Source organism: Diadema antillarum, unplaced genomic scaffold (genome assembly GCF_040938485.1).
Source record: "Diadema antillarum isolate AM-2024a unplaced genomic scaffold, OU_Dant_1.0 seq00000565_RagTag, whole genome shotgun sequence".
Classification (NCBI taxonomy): Eukaryota; Metazoa; Echinodermata; class Echinoidea; order Diadematoida; family Diadematidae; genus Diadema; species Diadema antillarum.
The window spans coordinates 747,878-763,998 of NW_027271504.1; the positions used below are offsets into that span (position 1 = coordinate 747,878).

Sequence of the window (16,121 nt, forward strand, 5' to 3'; positions counted from 1 at the left end):
CTGCTTAGTGTCATGTTCATGATTTGGATGCCATAGTCCTATATCACCGATATCGTCCAAAGACCAGCATCATTGGTCATTAAATTGAGTTGAAAAACAGAAGAATAAAAATCACGATGAGGAATAATAATTGAGGAATCTCAGAACAAATTCATTGAAAATAGATACAGCTATACTGCATACACAATATATTTCATAGATAGTTCCACATTGTGCATTCAACCACTGGTGAAATGTCCTACAAGTTCCAAGTCGCAAAATATAGTTTGGGAAACATTTGCCACAGGGCACCCAATAGAAATTTCACAAAATTACAAAGAGCAGCCAATTCCATTTCTTTAGAATCCTGTCAATTACCATCAATCAGAGGTAACTAATAGAATTAAAAGTTTACCAAATGATGACGAGGAAGGAATATCATGAAGGCATGGACGGCTAACAGGCAACAGGTAGCCAAAACCACAACATAGCATTAGCTCACTTTGATGAGCTGCTACACATGAGAAGCTACTTGAGGCGTCCTGACGTTATCTGAGACAGAAGTGAAGTCCCCCTGCTTGTTTCACCAGACTGAATAACTGAAGGTCTTCTAGTTGGACTTGAACAAGCGCCCTTGTCAGCAAAGTGAACGCTGCAGAAATTCATTCATCAGTCCCGTGATCACAGTTACAAGACCGGGAGCATGGCAAGTCGATCCATTATGAGGTCACACTGGATGGTGCAGCATCACGTTGCGCATATAAGGCTCTGATTCTTCCTGTAGCACTCCAAGCTGCAAAGGGGAACACCAGTCTTTGAACATGAGTACCTCTTGGCATTCCGACAGCCAGCGATTCCACATGTGATGACAGGTTTGATGGGCCTGATGAAATGAAGTAAGATATAATGGAATACAGAGGTTATAGGTAATAGGAGTATCTCATAAGTCTTTAACATCTTTTGCAAATATCATTTCCCAAAATTTGTGCTATGAAGATGGTATGGACAAGCTACATTCTCTTTCAGAGTTACATTAAAATGGAATTTATAGCATTTTGTTAACCATACATTAACATTCATTATTGTGTTGGCTAGGATACTTATGAATAGACAAGATTCACAATCCATCAAAGATTTGTCACTCCATTCCCTTCATTCTGCTCTTGATTTTGAACTGTCCTTCCCAAAGTTTGGGAGAATTTCGATCTTACATGCTTTTTAAAAATGCACATTGTGCAGATCACAACACTTGAGAGACTTCGGATGACACGAGGAGTGAGAAAACAATCTGGGAATGTGCATGAAACTGATGAGGTGCTTGGCACTGCAGAATGACACAGAGTAATGCACCAAGTCTCTCAGAACAAGCAAAGAAATTTTCATTTCATTCATTATCATCTGAGGTGCACACCAATAGAACATTGGTATGTGCAGAACAAAAAATAAGTGCATGCGTTTAATACAAATAACAATTCCTTCAAAAAATGACCCAAAACAAAAAATGACCAAGATGACTCAAGAGCAGTGGCACAAAATTAGTGAGGTATATAAGAAGGGCCCATATAATGATAATGGCAACATCTCTTTGATCTCGGCACATTTTACCTCAAAATAACACAAGAATGCTGAGTTAAGACTTACGGAGCTGACATTTTCTCTATTGGGAAGACATGGCCAGCTGGGTAGGACAATGAGATTCCACTGATACCATTGATGTACCTAATGTGGGGCACCTCAAGACTTCTCTTCTGTTTAGCCTGTTACATAACAAAGAAACAAAACCAAAACACTTCATAATACATCAGATTGATATACAAATGCAGGGTTCAATTAGAAACATTTCCCAGAACATGTTAGATCAAGCATAGAAGGAAGACTAGCTGGTAGTGTCTATGAGAGCCATGTGAAAGCACCTCAACAGTGGCGAGTTCAATTGTTTTTAATAGTGCTCCATTCCATTAGGGTTACCTTCCATGGTCTTGGCTCATAAACAGCCAATGCAAATTCCGACAGTAGAAGTAATTACCAATTTCTCCATCTCATACTCTTTTTCATCTTTTTGCCTTTTTTTAATCAATTAACCCTCTTTAACTACTTTGTGTCGTTAGGACAAAAGTTTAAGGAAAGGTAATTTTTGTTTAGCGGAAAAGGCAAAACTACTCTGTGGATGCAATGACTGTATATTGTGATACAGTACCCACTACAGCTGTACTTTCAATCTGATCATAACAACATAATGACTGCAAAATCAAAGCGATTCTTGTCTTTCGTTGTTATAGATTTGTGGAAAGTTGTCGATGATTGCTAACCAATATTTCAGAAGCAAACTTACCTTTGCAGCTTTGGTTTTGGCATCTTGCTTCTTTAGGAGTTTTTCTATGGTTTGTTTCTGCAACGAAGGAAACATTCAGAAGTTTGAGATACGGATTCAAAGACTGATGAAATACTGTTTCAAATCTGCAACTGTTCAGTGAATTATGGCATTTATATATAAGACTTCAGATATCAATCTTACACTTCTGCATAATGAAACAAGCAAATATTGACATCATGACCCTACATAAATTAATGACCATGACATCAATCATTTCATTACCAAAACTAAGATAGAAAGCAGTTGATACACCTATCAAACATATCTTACATTTGAATCTGTATAACTACATCACAGAACAAATAACCTTTCATCAATTGTCTTTGGTTACTTTGCTGTCCATCAAAGCATTGCACAATTTAAAGGGGGAAAAAGTCATTCATTTTTGGATGTTTTTTCCTTTATCAAATCACCAGTCCAGGGAAAATGAGCGATACCACAAAAGACATATACTGCACAATCAATCAGACTTTATGTCAAACTAATAAGTGGCAAGGCAATTAAAGAGCCTGTACTACCTTGTTCTCTTCAACCTTCCGTCTCTCCTGTACACGTCTCCTCTGGGCTTTCTGGGCCTTCTTCTGTAGCATCTCGGCCGTCATCTCTGGCACCTTGCCCTGGGCCCCAAAGATGCCAGCTGTTGGGTCGTCATCCTCGGCTGTAGCTCGCTTCAGGAGGGATCTCTGTTAAGAGAAATTAAAAAATCCATGAGGGAATTGTTGAGAAGACATTTTTTTTAATATGCAAGCTAGCCTTTGCAAATAGCGAATCCTTCTTAAACCATCATACTTGAATCACTGCATAACAAGTATAGAATTTTTTCCCCATGAAAAATATCAAATTCTCGTGAAAAATATCAATTCTCCTGAAAAAAAAAAACATGAATGTTGTTGGGATTTTTTCCTCCTCTTGCTCAACAACACAAAAATGTAGCTGGCTGGAGGTATCTTGCCTGATTGCTCTCCACATATCCTCTTTGCCTCGGAAGTTTGAATTGGTTGCAGTACACTTATCTAGCATTCTCTCTTCTGTTTATTTGTTTGCTTGTGTGTTGTTGTTTTTTTCTAATATCTCTAGTCTGAATTGTGATGAAAACAGTGATGAGAGTGACTCTAATTATGGGAACTCCAATGCCACCATTTATGTATACTCAAGTCCAACAGGTTGCTTCATTTAAATCAATTCACAGTCAACTGTCCATGTCTGTGTAAGGTCCTGGTTATAACAAGGTTCCCCTGCACTATGACAGCTCTGTGGCAAACTTATGTAGATAGAGTGCACTCCCGCTATAACGAACACAGTTATAACAAAATTCTCGCTACAATGGAGTAAAATTATCACCTACATACCTTTTTATAAAATCAAAATTAAAATTAAAATTTCAATATATGGAAAGAAACTGCTGGTCCCGAGGACCTTATTATAATGGAAGTTGCCTGTATCATCCACCACCTGTTCTCCAAGTCTCACCTGTCTGGCAGTCAACAAGGACTCATCTTTAGGTTTTGGTATCTCGCCATACTCGTCCAGCTCTCCCGCCTCTAGGGCGTCCAGCCACGCCTCTTCCTCTGCCTCCTCCTTGGACAGTTTGGACACTGACCGACCACTGGCCTGAGATGCCGTGCTGGGGGATGTGCCTTTCATTTTATATAAAACGATATGGAGATTGATTGGCATGAACTATCGAATGAATAACTATCAATCATAAGTTTGCTTTCATTCATGCACTAACCTGCCTACATATCACAAGGCACTTACAACGCACTGATTTGTATAGTTAAAATTTGTCATGCATGTTGATGATAGCTTTGGGGATACCTTCTTGGCACATGTATACACTTTGTATCAGTATGTGAAGACACACAGGAAACATATAAAGGCATATAAAGTTTACTTAAAAATTGCAGAGAAAAGAATAATGACTTTGTGCACATAAGATATTCAACCAAAAAAAAAGTCTTCTTCACAGTGGTTCACAACTTAAAATTTCAGCATGTTGCAGGCTCTGAATTGTGAGAATATTGCATAAATTGTTTTTGCACAGAGTGCAAGTCAAGAGTGGGTGCAATATTTCGTGACCTATTTCCTATTGTGCTGCTTACATGGGATGTTCTGTTTTATGTTTTTTAGGCAAATGTTCTAAGTAGTTTGATGTTTATCATGTTTAGCACACGCTTTTCACATGTTTGATTACATTTTATTTTGAGCATGTTGCCAATTCTTGAGGATGTTGCGTACAATGTACCATGCTGCTGGCTTCTCAGCATGTTGCAGCGACATGCTGAAACCCCTCATGGACCACCCTGCCTTTCTCTTTTTCTTACCACGCAAAGTGTCATTACTGGTGTCTTCTCCCAAGATGTCTTCCTCATCACTTGGTTCGTCGGATGATGCTGTCACGCTGATCTTGTCAAAGCTGTATAGTGAAAATCAGATACTGTAGATGAAAAATGCACCTCCCTGAGACCAGAAGTGATGGCCATGCTGGTAGTATCTTAACCTTTCAGAATTCAATATAGAACGGGTTAACAGACATTATAACACGAATTAAACTAGAAGCAATGACTGTGATGTCTTGTGAAATGCATATGTATAAACAAAAGCAATATAATGAAGATTCAATAATAAATACTGCATTATGCTTCATCCACAATAGAGGTGTTTTAAAACACAGATGTGTGTTTATATCAGTTCAGTCAGTCATTTTGGGAGGGATACAACTGTATGCTGAAAATTGGGTGTATTGCAGTCAAACAGATGTAGGATAGGATTTGGGGTTGCTCAATAAACCTAGCAACATTAACTGCCTTTCCTTCCACCCAGACTGGTCAGAAGATATCAGGTGCAACCACTCTGCACTGCAAAATTTCCAAATCTTAAGTAGTGATGTACAAGTAAATATAGTGCATATACATAACACAAATAACACAAATATGCAAACAAATCAACAAACAAACAACATTATTGAGGATTCCTGTTCGGTGGAATGGAATTACAGTCAACTATGCTTAAGTCAACCTCGGATGAGTCAAATAATCGCCTAAATCAAAGGTCTTTTCAAGTTCTCTTCTCTTTACATTCTATTGACTTAAATCCCTCAGAAGTTGCATTTTCTCGAAGTCAAAGCCATTTCTTCATTTCAAATAGATTCAATTTAGGCAAGGTTGACTACATACCTTCTCCTCATTTAACAATCTTACCTCTTGGTTCTAAGTGTTTGTCCACCGATCTTGATCTTGAGCTTGAGCTGTGGTTTGCCAGTTAGTGAGTCTGTGGCTTCAACTAGTTCACTCTGCCCCGTGTCTGAACTTTGGCCGCCACTCATCAACTCGCGATGGCGCTTGTGCTTCTTGTGCTTGTGTTTCTTGTGCTTCTTGTGGTGCTGTGGACTGCTAGTGTAACCTTTTGAGTCAAGACATGAGAAGCCAATTCAGTAAACCAATATGAAGATGTGGCATGGGTGACCCTATTGCCATTTGATGGAAATGTGAAACAAAGGATGACCTTGAAAAATCTGTAAGTTAGTAGTATACCAGCTTTTAAACTATGCAAAACTAAAAAAAAAAAAGGCAGATGACAGATATAATCTGCTTTCTAAAATCTGTTATAAAGACTTAGAATTCCCTGAATGATACTTGATTATAAATCGATGTCAAGTTCAAATAAGAATATTTAGATAATAACATCACTGAACAAGCCTGTTTCCAGACTGTACATAATTCTCCTCCGCACATAAAGCAAGTGGCCTTTGATTCAACAGGGTTCCATGAATAGACCACTCTTACAAATAAAAAATGGCGCATATTAAGTGCGAAATTCAAACTATGCAACTACCTCCACATGTGTTCCGAAGAGCACAACAGTGGGCCACGTCGCCGGACCCCCGAAATCATTGTCGCGACCCTCCAGGGTCAGCTCACATAAGCAGTTCAACGGGTAAGTAAACGGGTAAGTAAAGTTGTATAGCAACACATATAGACTCGTTTTATTCCAAGTTTTGAAGTTACTAGTCCGTTTATCTGCATTGAATCTGTAGGGCGTGTACACTTACAGCCATGATGGCAGCCGTTTCTGAGATAACTTGAGCGTGATACGCAATATTTATATTTTGCATTCCACCCGTGCTAGAATTTGCGGTAACACCATGGTTCGTCAACGTGTTCAGGCGTTGAATCTCTCGTACAGCGTGTGGAGTACATGGAGAACCGCGCTCTCGTAGTGCGATACCGTGCGATGTACTATGTATAGTTTCACCCGCACGTGGCACGCGCACTAATACATTCACATAGGCAGGGCGAGCGCACGGGCCGTACTTCGCGAATGTCGAACCACAGTTACCCGGTGCCGAACAATGGTCACAGGCGTTCGAACAATGGTTGCAGCGCAAGCGTATGGATCATGCACGCTATTTTGATTCCGCAACTTAAGATGTCAAATCAGGGGCCACTTGCTTTACATTTAATACACTTTTTTTTTCTTTTATGACGTGTAATGTTCACTATTAATAGCTTAATGTTAGACACATGCAACAAGCAGAAGTGAGGGTTCCTATCCAGTTATTTAAGATTCACAACTGCATAATGATCATGCATCATCCCTGGTGCTGGTCACCATTGATGTAACGTTACCAATAATGCTATCATTGAAGGTCAATTTTATTTCAAAATAGAATCGATATTAGAACTCTAGTCCAGAGTAGACTAGAGTAACTGCGTCAGTAAGCGGCCGTGCAGCCGTTCGCGGCAGGTACAACATACACGGTAATATACAGCTAAACACAGCATTGCACTGTCACATGCACACTACACATATACTAACACACTAGCAATCAACAAAAACCAACCGATAAAATGGGCACGATCTCTGACGAAAGTGAAATTTTCTCACCTAAATGACAACATATCGCATCCAAAATGAAATTTTCAGTACTTCTTAACATAACAGTTAAGAAACAATGGTCCACGAAACTGAATTTTTTGTCGTTTTCTCGATGTTCATGGATTTTGAAAACATATCCTCACGTAAAATAGAACTTTCGCGAGCCGATGTGGGCCGCCATTTTCTTCGGAAAGTGGATGTTACCATCGAAAAAAAAGAGAAAAACACGAGAAAGACATCAACAACACCGCCAGAATTGCGATCTTGTTTGCAGCCAATGCATGTGCGCATGCTATTTTCGCGTGCTTTCGCAATGGGAATTGGCGCTTACGCAATGTTCGCGAGACATGTGAAGGCGTTCAGCTAAAGATCGCGGAGCACGCGCGTATTGCATAGGGATTGTACATCGTGCCGCAAGCAGAAATACTACGTCGCATATCGCCCTTATAGCGAAAATTGCGCCGGGTTTTGCCCTGGTAAATCATGAAAACTGCGTTGGTCAATGGTAAATTTCTTTCATGAAAACAATTGCATTAATGAATAATCTTGTCTATGATATAGAGTAAAATATCCCGTTTGCGGCAGTTTAAGCATTGTTAAGAGTTTTTCCAACTTGTAAACAAATCAGGCAAATTATTTTCAACCATTTCATATATCATAGACAAGATTATTCATTAACGCAATTGTTTTCATGAAAGAAATTTACCATTGACCCACGCAGTTTTCATGATTTACCAGGGCAAAACCCGGCACAATTTTCGCCGATAAAGGCGATATGCGACGTAGTATTTCTGCTTGCGGCACGATGTACAATCCCTATGCAATACGCGCGTGCCCCGCGATCTTTGGCTGAACGCCTTCACATGTCTCGCGAACATTGCGTAAGCGCCAATTCCCATTGCGAAAGCACGTGAAAATAGCGTGCGCACATGCATTGGCCACAAACAAGATCGCAATTCTGGCGGTGTTGTTGATGTCTTTCTCGTGTTTTTCTCATTTTTTTTCGATGGTAACATCCACTTTCCGAAAAAAATGGCGGCCCACATCGGCTCGCGAAAATTCTATTTTACGTGAGGATATGTTTTCAAAATCCAGGAACATCGAGAAAACGACAAAAAATCCAGTTTCTTGGACCATTGTTTCTTAACTGTTATGTTAAGAAGTACCGAAAATTTCATTTTGGATGCGATATGTTGTCATTTAGGTGAGAAAATTTCACTTTCGTCAGAGATCGTGCCCATTTTATCGGTTGGTTTTTGTTGATTGCTAGTGTGTTAGTATATGTGTAGTGTGCATGTAACAGTGCAATGCTGTGTTTACCTGTATATTACCGTGTATGTTGTACCTGCCGCGAACGGCTGCACGGCCGCTTACTGACGCAGTTACTCTATGAAGTGGTTGAAAATAATTTGCCTGATTTGTTTACAAGTTGGAAAAACCCTCAACAATGCTTAAACTGCCGCAAACGGGATATTTTACTCTAGACAACTCTAGCCTTATATAAATATACACCCGCATCCGTTTCATACATATCCCAGTGGTCAAATTTTGGACGCCATTGGTTGAATAAAGGACAGGTTGCTATCATTTAATGTTAAATTTACATCTTTGTAATTCATTATTTAGTTTTACATTCCAGCAGTTGCACAAAATTTAATTTACAGACAGCGAAGCGTACGTACGTACGGTAGGTGTGCATTCCTACATGATTACCTGGCTGTAATGCTATAAAGTGTTACTGCTACTGCTAGACACATCAACACTACTGTCGATCCGTCGATTGACCCGGGGAGGTATCACCTCGTACCTCGACCTCCCTGATTGAACAAACCTGTCTGTGGCTGTGCGCTGTGGCTGTGATGCAGAGTATCGGTAAACGGTCGGATCACAGACGTTTGTCATGATTTATACGTGTGCCCACATACTTAAAACGCTGTTGTTGATTAATGAGCTTGCGGCTCGCGTACCAAATTATCAAAATATCCCAAGAAAATACGTGTTCCCACTACAATTTACCATCAAAAAAAGATTGCACTCACCATCTTCAGCTATAGCTTGGTCTCTCCGTTTTCCCATTGTTGCATAAATTGTAAATATCTGCGATTTATCTTCTGGCAGTTCTGCTGCTTTTTCGTGAAGATGTTGGTAATCGCTTCATTGCTGCGACAATCAACGCGGAGGGCGCCAATCAAGCTACCGCCACATCAAAACACCCCATTCATTGGAACACGATGGTTTGACTTGGGCCATGGCATTGACAGTTTACTCTCTCTAAGTTGGGAAGAGAGAGTATGCTAACAATTGCAGTATATTATCTCTTCCCAATTAACCATTACCTTTTCAAATGATAATTATTTCCTTCCATTCAAATAATACCAGAAACATCAATTATTTTGGAATTACTGTACAACATAACAGAATAATATTCCTTGAGTAAAGTGACAACAAAGATGAAAATTTTTGTTATGTATTATTTTTTTTTCAACATGACATGTAAAATACCATTAGTACAGCTACATTTTTTTTGAGAAAAAATGTAGATACCATAGAGTAAATACAATATATACCACACCCTCCCTTCCCCGCCCACTTTTGTTACTGTTTTCAATCAACCATGCTGTCATGACACCAATGAGGGAAAGCTCGGAAAGAACACAATCAATTATTATCCGCACCCAATTAGTGCACTGGAATCATAAGCATGTGTAACTGGAATGAAAATGCCCTCTATCCTTTCGTAAATTCTAGCATAGATTTCAATCTTTTACATGCAGACCACATTTAACTAGTAATAGAAACTGCAGATACATAATGGGAAAGATTTGATAGATTGTTCCTAATGTGCGCCTAAGTCATTCTTGCCCGTTGAGCATTCGAGTTTGGGTCATTTATTTCCTTACTGTCTCTGCGCTGACAGGAAATTTTTAGAACGTGTAAGCTAGATCTGCAACTGTAGGCCTATTTATGAAATTATGAGAGAACGAAGAAAGGATAAATGATAGGGCCTACCAATATACAGTTATAAAAGTTTTTAGTAACTATCAATATAGCCTGTATGGGCAGGAATTCTGTTTCTTTTTCTTCTCCGTCTTCTTCTTCTTTTTCTCATTTTTAAAGTATGGAAATCGATTCGATCAGCATTAAGCCTCGTTTTAATAGTCTTTTATCTAAATGAACAGGATGATTTGTATGTGATCATGCTAATACTTTCATTATAACATACTAAAATAGTGTACGCATGAATAGGGGTGTATCCCCCCCACACACACACACAGACACACACACATCCACTTTTTGTTCTTCATTTTAAAAAAAAATGATAATAATACTTGGAAAATAAGGTTCAGAAAAATCATATGCAACCAAAAATCAAAGCAACGCATGACTTTCCGAGAGTTCACGGCTTGAAAATTCTGCTCCATGAAAACGGGGTAGGGGAATTCTTACTGACCCTTTAACCCCCCCCCCCCCCCGCCACAAACACACATGCGCACTAAACATTCCTCTCCCCCTTGCATGTATGTGTGTATTTGTGTGCCAGTGTATTATCTTGATCGGTTCCATTCCAATATAACAAACTGAAATCTATCATCAGATCGATGAGGATGATGACTGTTCGTCTGTATGTAATCAATGAATTTCATGCACTGGGGGAATTCACAAATTCCACAAGTCAGTTTTCAACGCCATTAGGCCTACTAAAAATAACTAGTATATCAATCGGTCGCATCCGCGTAAGTGCACCCTTGCTAGATTAAACAGTATATTGTACCCCACCTCTGCTCATCCTAAGATCTAGATGCCGACAGATTGATAACGCCATCTACGTTGACGAAGAGCCAGTAAATAAACAACCGCACATGTTTCAACTTCCTCCATCTGATGAGCGACTTTCTGAAGGATTATCCGTCACGTTGTTGATCCCAACCACTTACACTTTGTTTGTCAGCCTTAAAATAAGCCATCTTTGTACACATGAAAAATGAATTCGTCTAATGGATCAAACGAGGTTGCTCAAGAAAATCCCAATTTCAAGTTCAGCGCAGAAACAACGTTTGAGGAGTTGTAAGTGACGTAGGCCTACCAATTGGTGTTAGTCCCGTGCGCCTATAGTGATGTCAGTTGATTTGATGGTGCCCTTGCCCGCCCGCGACGCAACCAGACGCCGTGCGAAACCGCGACTTACTACAACATACAGCGACAGGGATGTGTGTAGTTAATGTGAATATTAAATGGTGCCCATGAAACGAAATGTGGAGAGTTGTTTTTCTAGTTTCATAGCTACTTCTGCGAGAAAACTCCGCATGCTAAGGAGGCATAGAAGGATCGATCGGATCCGTAAGTCAGAATGTAAATGCTGAGCTGAGGTTTTTAAACTTGCACTGTAGGTGCATTGTAATTTGTGGCGATTAATTTCTATTGCATTGGTGTGCATATTAAGATGCAAGTAAAAATCCATCCCTCAGTTTAGATGCTGCAGCAGCTTGGTGGTAAAGCTCTCGTGAGGGCCCATACTGGTGAGACAGCAGCGATCAAGGGTTGTTGGTCGGGAGCCCACTCCAGAGTGTTATTGTTCTAGAAAAGTGACTGAGTGCTGGTACAGTTTGGTGCGAGGAGGAATCATCTGTAGGTTGTTAAGGTGATGATGCCGTGTGTTGCCGGGTATCTTGGGTGTGGCATAGTGGGTTAATGGCAATGTTTGCAGCAATTCTTCGTTTCTCTAGGCCCTCTCTTTCAAATGATACAGATGTCATATTCAATTCAATTCAACATCAATTTTACATAGCATTTTATCTGAACCTTGAACATGATAAATTGGGCTGTCTTAATTTTCATTTCTTAAATATTTCTATTTGTCTATGAAGTGATGGTATCATGAAAGCTTCAACTCTATGGTAGCTCTATAGTAGGTAAGAAGCATTTTATGACAGTTCAATCGTCAATTTTGTGTTAGATCTACAGTATAAGGCTGCCCTTTTAGAGCTTTATTGATTTATAATTCTTGATAGATAAGTATGGCTGTTGCGTAATTTTATTTGGAATAGAGAGATGGGTAAAATTCAAATCATATTCTTAGTTTGAGACTTTAAACTTGATGCGGCGCTCAACTGATTTTTTACCTGCCAATCAGCTATCCGTATGTAATTTTGATAATGTGTGTTTCTGGTGTGAATTGACTTTTGTTTCATTTCTGTTTTTGTTTTGTTGTGTTGTCAGGAGACAAATGGCAGACAAATTTGTGGAAGACAGGGACTGGAACCAGTATCACTCACCAAGAAATCTGCTGTTAGCAATGGTACTTGAAGTTTGATCTAATACATTCCTTCCTCACTGGCATGTAGTGTGCAACATAAGCATCACAAGGATCTCTTTATAATTTGAACTATGATATCTTACATTTTGTGACCTTGTATGATTAATGTCTGTAAGAGAATGATAATTAATACTAATTATATTGATAGCAAACCAAATGTTAATTTATGCTCTGTTAGTAATATCTATCATAGTGAAATTACTAAGAATTTCTTTCTTTTTTATCCAAATGGCTCAAGGTATCTTCATGAAACCTAGCCTTGCATGTATTGCCCGACAATAGTTTTCTTGGGAAGTTTTAGGGCAAGAGGTCAAAGATCTCAAAATGCTAAAATGACACTATTTAGAGCTGAAATTACACCATTTTTGTCATGCATGTACCTAGGAAATGCTCAATATATACACCTAATTAAAGTTGTCTTTTTCAGTTCTGCATATACTTCACACATGAATATGGTGTTTTTGATTGTTGTCATCTCTGTGAAATAATTTTGCATTGGGCAGACATGTAAACTTTTCTTTAAAATGTTGATTTGTTGCCCTTAGGTTGGTGAAGTTGGAGAGCTGGCCGAAATTTTGTAAGTAAGATGATAATACACCATTATCCCTCAGATGTATGCACTTTGTTCCACTTGTCCTGTGTGCATGTGCTTGCCCATTCTTGAGATTTACATTTTTGTGGTATATTGTATTTAACAAGTACATCAGGAAATGAAGACTTTAAATGCAGAAACAGATGTATCATTTGTTATAAATTTGAGATAGTGAGATTTAATCTCCTGAAAAACAAAGACAAATGATTAAAATATATGCGATCATTTTCATAATATCTTCTAAAGTATTTTATGTCATGTGATGAATGCAGTACCATTTAAAGTTTTTGTTTTTCTCTGTTTGATGATGACTGACCTTTAAAAAAATGAAATGGTGGAGGTTTTTTTTTTTTTTTTTTTTGCATTCAAACCCTTCAAATATGTGAATGTTTCTATTTGTTTTATTCTATTTGATCTAAAGACAGATGACACAGGGCTTTTAATACAAGTTTAATACATGTTTGATTAGGAAAACCTCTGTAAATTCAGTTTGACTGGTACTCTGTAGCGTCATCTTAAAATGTGCCATTGAATAGCTGGCATGCAAATTGTCATATGTAAATGTGTTGGAGCAAACAAGTTAATAAAACATGTGCTACGTACTTTCGAATGAGATTTGAAAAGATTTGAAATGGTGCAATGCTAGAAATATGAACAAATGGCCAAAGTTTCATAATGAAGCACATGCACTAAAAAGCAAATGTTACCACTACTGTAGCTGTGCCCAAAATATTGTAAGTTTTATTATGTTGTTTTAATTTTGTTTTCCTACTGTTTTGAAAGTTCTCTCTATTTTAATCCCTTTCTGTAGCCAGTGGCGAGGAGAAGTGAAAGAAGGTCTCCCAAGTAAGTTAACATCCTACTCCACAGCACCAAATCTATTCACATAAAGTGCATGATATATATTCCCTTGACCCGTCCCCAAGATCTGTAGGACAAATTACATTTTTCATGCCCCATGGAGGAGCAAGGTCAAGTCTTCTTTCATTGTCCAAGGGAAAAGATTTTTTGAGAAATTTTGATTCTGTCATATATGTATGTATATATATATATATATATATATATATATATATATATATATATATATTATATACATGAAATTAAACAAAACTTTCAAAAAGTTGTACCTTCTATACAGATCATCCAATGTTCTTCAAACTTTCGCTGTTTCATCATTTTGCCTGTGTGAGTGGGAAAATGTCCCCCTTCACAACATAGAGTAAAAATTTTATTTTAAGCATACACCTTTATATGGTGATGGCATCAATTTGATTCTGTTTAAAAAAGAATGAATAAACAGTTTTAAAAGAGTATATGTGCTACCCCATTGTTAATGTGTCCTTTTCAATCTATTTCTGCAGATTTTTCAGAAAAAGACAAAACTCATGTAGCCCAGGAGCTGAGCGATGTACTCATCTACCTGGTCCGCCTCGCCCAGAAGTGCCACGTGGACTTGCCTCTCGCTGCCAAGGAAAAGATGGCCCTCAATGAGCAGAAGTACCCAGCGGAGAGGGTCAGGGGGTCAAGCAAGAAGTATTCCGAGTACTCCGAGAGCGGGGAGAGAAAGTGATGATGCAGTGGAGTATGGGGAAGGACATTCTCATCTGCAAGACATCAGTGCAGAGAAGAATGCTGATGAATGAAAAAAACATTTGATAATTATCAAGGAAACATTTGAGTGTAATTTCATGGAAGATATCCTATACGACCATGCAGCCGCACAGTTTTCCTCTTGATTGTAGGCAATTGTTGCCTTCCAAATAGATTTTTTTTTTAATGGGGGGGGGGGGGTGGTTAAGAGGGGCATAGGGGAGCAAAAGTGATTACTCTAGACTTGATTTTCTCACTGTCATTTTAACTGCTTGTCGTCCAGTACTCGTGAGTAAGTATTCAACTCAGTGACAATACCGTGAGCACTTTCTCGCTTGTGACTGTTGACATTTTAAGCTTTGTACTGCATAAAGTGTTAGGACAGGTCAAATTGTGAATGATACTCTCATGGGCATATGCTTTTGATTTAAATGTATTTAAGTATAAATTCCTGAAAGATTGGGGAGAGACTTTTGGAGATGGACAATGGTTAGCTATGGTAGATGTATGTGCAAGTGTGTAAAAGAATCTTTCATATAGGAGTATATAGTGAGATTAAACATTGAAGTAGGCTTTATGGGTTTCATGTTCATATACAATATTCTACAAGGTTATACTGCATATACAAGTGTACGTAGTCTGTATGAACATTCAAACTTTCATCTATTTCATTTCTTGATACAGCTGTCTTGTATGCAAAATTGCTGAGAGGGTGCACTGTAATTTTGAAAATATCACTGACATTTTGTAAAGTGCTCTTAAAGGACAAGTCCACCTTCATATACATGTGGATTGAGTAAATGCAACAATATTAGCAGAACACATCAGTGAAAGTTTGGGGAAAGTCCAACAATCCGTTCCAAAGTTATGAATTTTTAGAGTATCTGTGCAGTCACTGCTGGATGAGATGTATGTTAAGGGTAATTATTTCCCCTGCCTTCTGAAAAAGAGAAGTCAAATGTTCTGTTGTTATGCGAGAAAAGTGAAAATATGTTGAATTTTCTTTATTCATTTCTTTATATCGTTGTACACATGTGACAGCACTAATCTTCTCGTCCAGCCATGACTGAGCAGAAACTTCAAAAATTCATAACTTTTGAACCGATTGTCTGATTTTCCTCTGACTCTCATTTATGTGTTCTACTAATATTGCTGCATTCACTCAACCCACATGTCTATGAAGGTGAACTTGTCCTTTAACTAATGAAGTTAAGATGTGTGAAAACAAAGGAGAGAGTCTAGTATCTTTCTGCTTAAAAGTTAGCCTAAACAGTCTTGAACCTGTGACATACTGTAAAAGTGGATATTTTCGCCTAACTAATTTTTTGCGCTTGGCCGGGTAAGAAGAGTTTGACGTGTTTATAATTCCGCAGAATCGAGACAGTACGCACAGG

At 38.5% G+C, this 16,121-nt stretch overlaps 2 protein-coding genes across 2 annotated transcripts; one reads left to right on the forward strand and one right to left on the reverse strand.

Moving 5' to 3' along the window:
• Positions 1–726: 726 nt before the first annotated feature.
• Positions 727–9,382, reverse strand: LOC139735177 (INO80 complex subunit B-like). Its single transcript, XM_071645936.1, has 8 exons — positions 9,271–9,382; positions 5,554–5,755; positions 4,678–4,769; positions 3,824–3,990; positions 2,872–3,036; positions 2,312–2,368; positions 1,621–1,736; positions 727–862 (listed from the first exon to the last, which is right to left on the reverse strand). The coding sequence occupies exons 1-8, from the start codon at positions 9,305–9,307 to the stop codon at positions 727–729; spliced, it is 972 nt and encodes a 323-aa protein (XP_071502037.1). The 5' UTR covers positions 9,308–9,382.
• Positions 9,383–11,157: 1,775 nt separating this feature from the next.
• On the forward strand, positions 11,158–14,707 carry LOC139735202 (dCTP pyrophosphatase 1-like). The gene is made up of 5 exons (XM_071645961.1): positions 11,158–11,296; positions 12,449–12,527; positions 13,091–13,122; positions 13,949–13,983; positions 14,499–14,707. Exons 1-5 carry the CDS (start codon positions 11,214–11,216, stop codon positions 14,705–14,707), a joined length of 438 nt encoding a protein of 145 aa, XP_071502062.1. The 5' UTR covers positions 11,158–11,213.
• Positions 14,708–16,121: the final 1,414 nt, after the last annotated feature.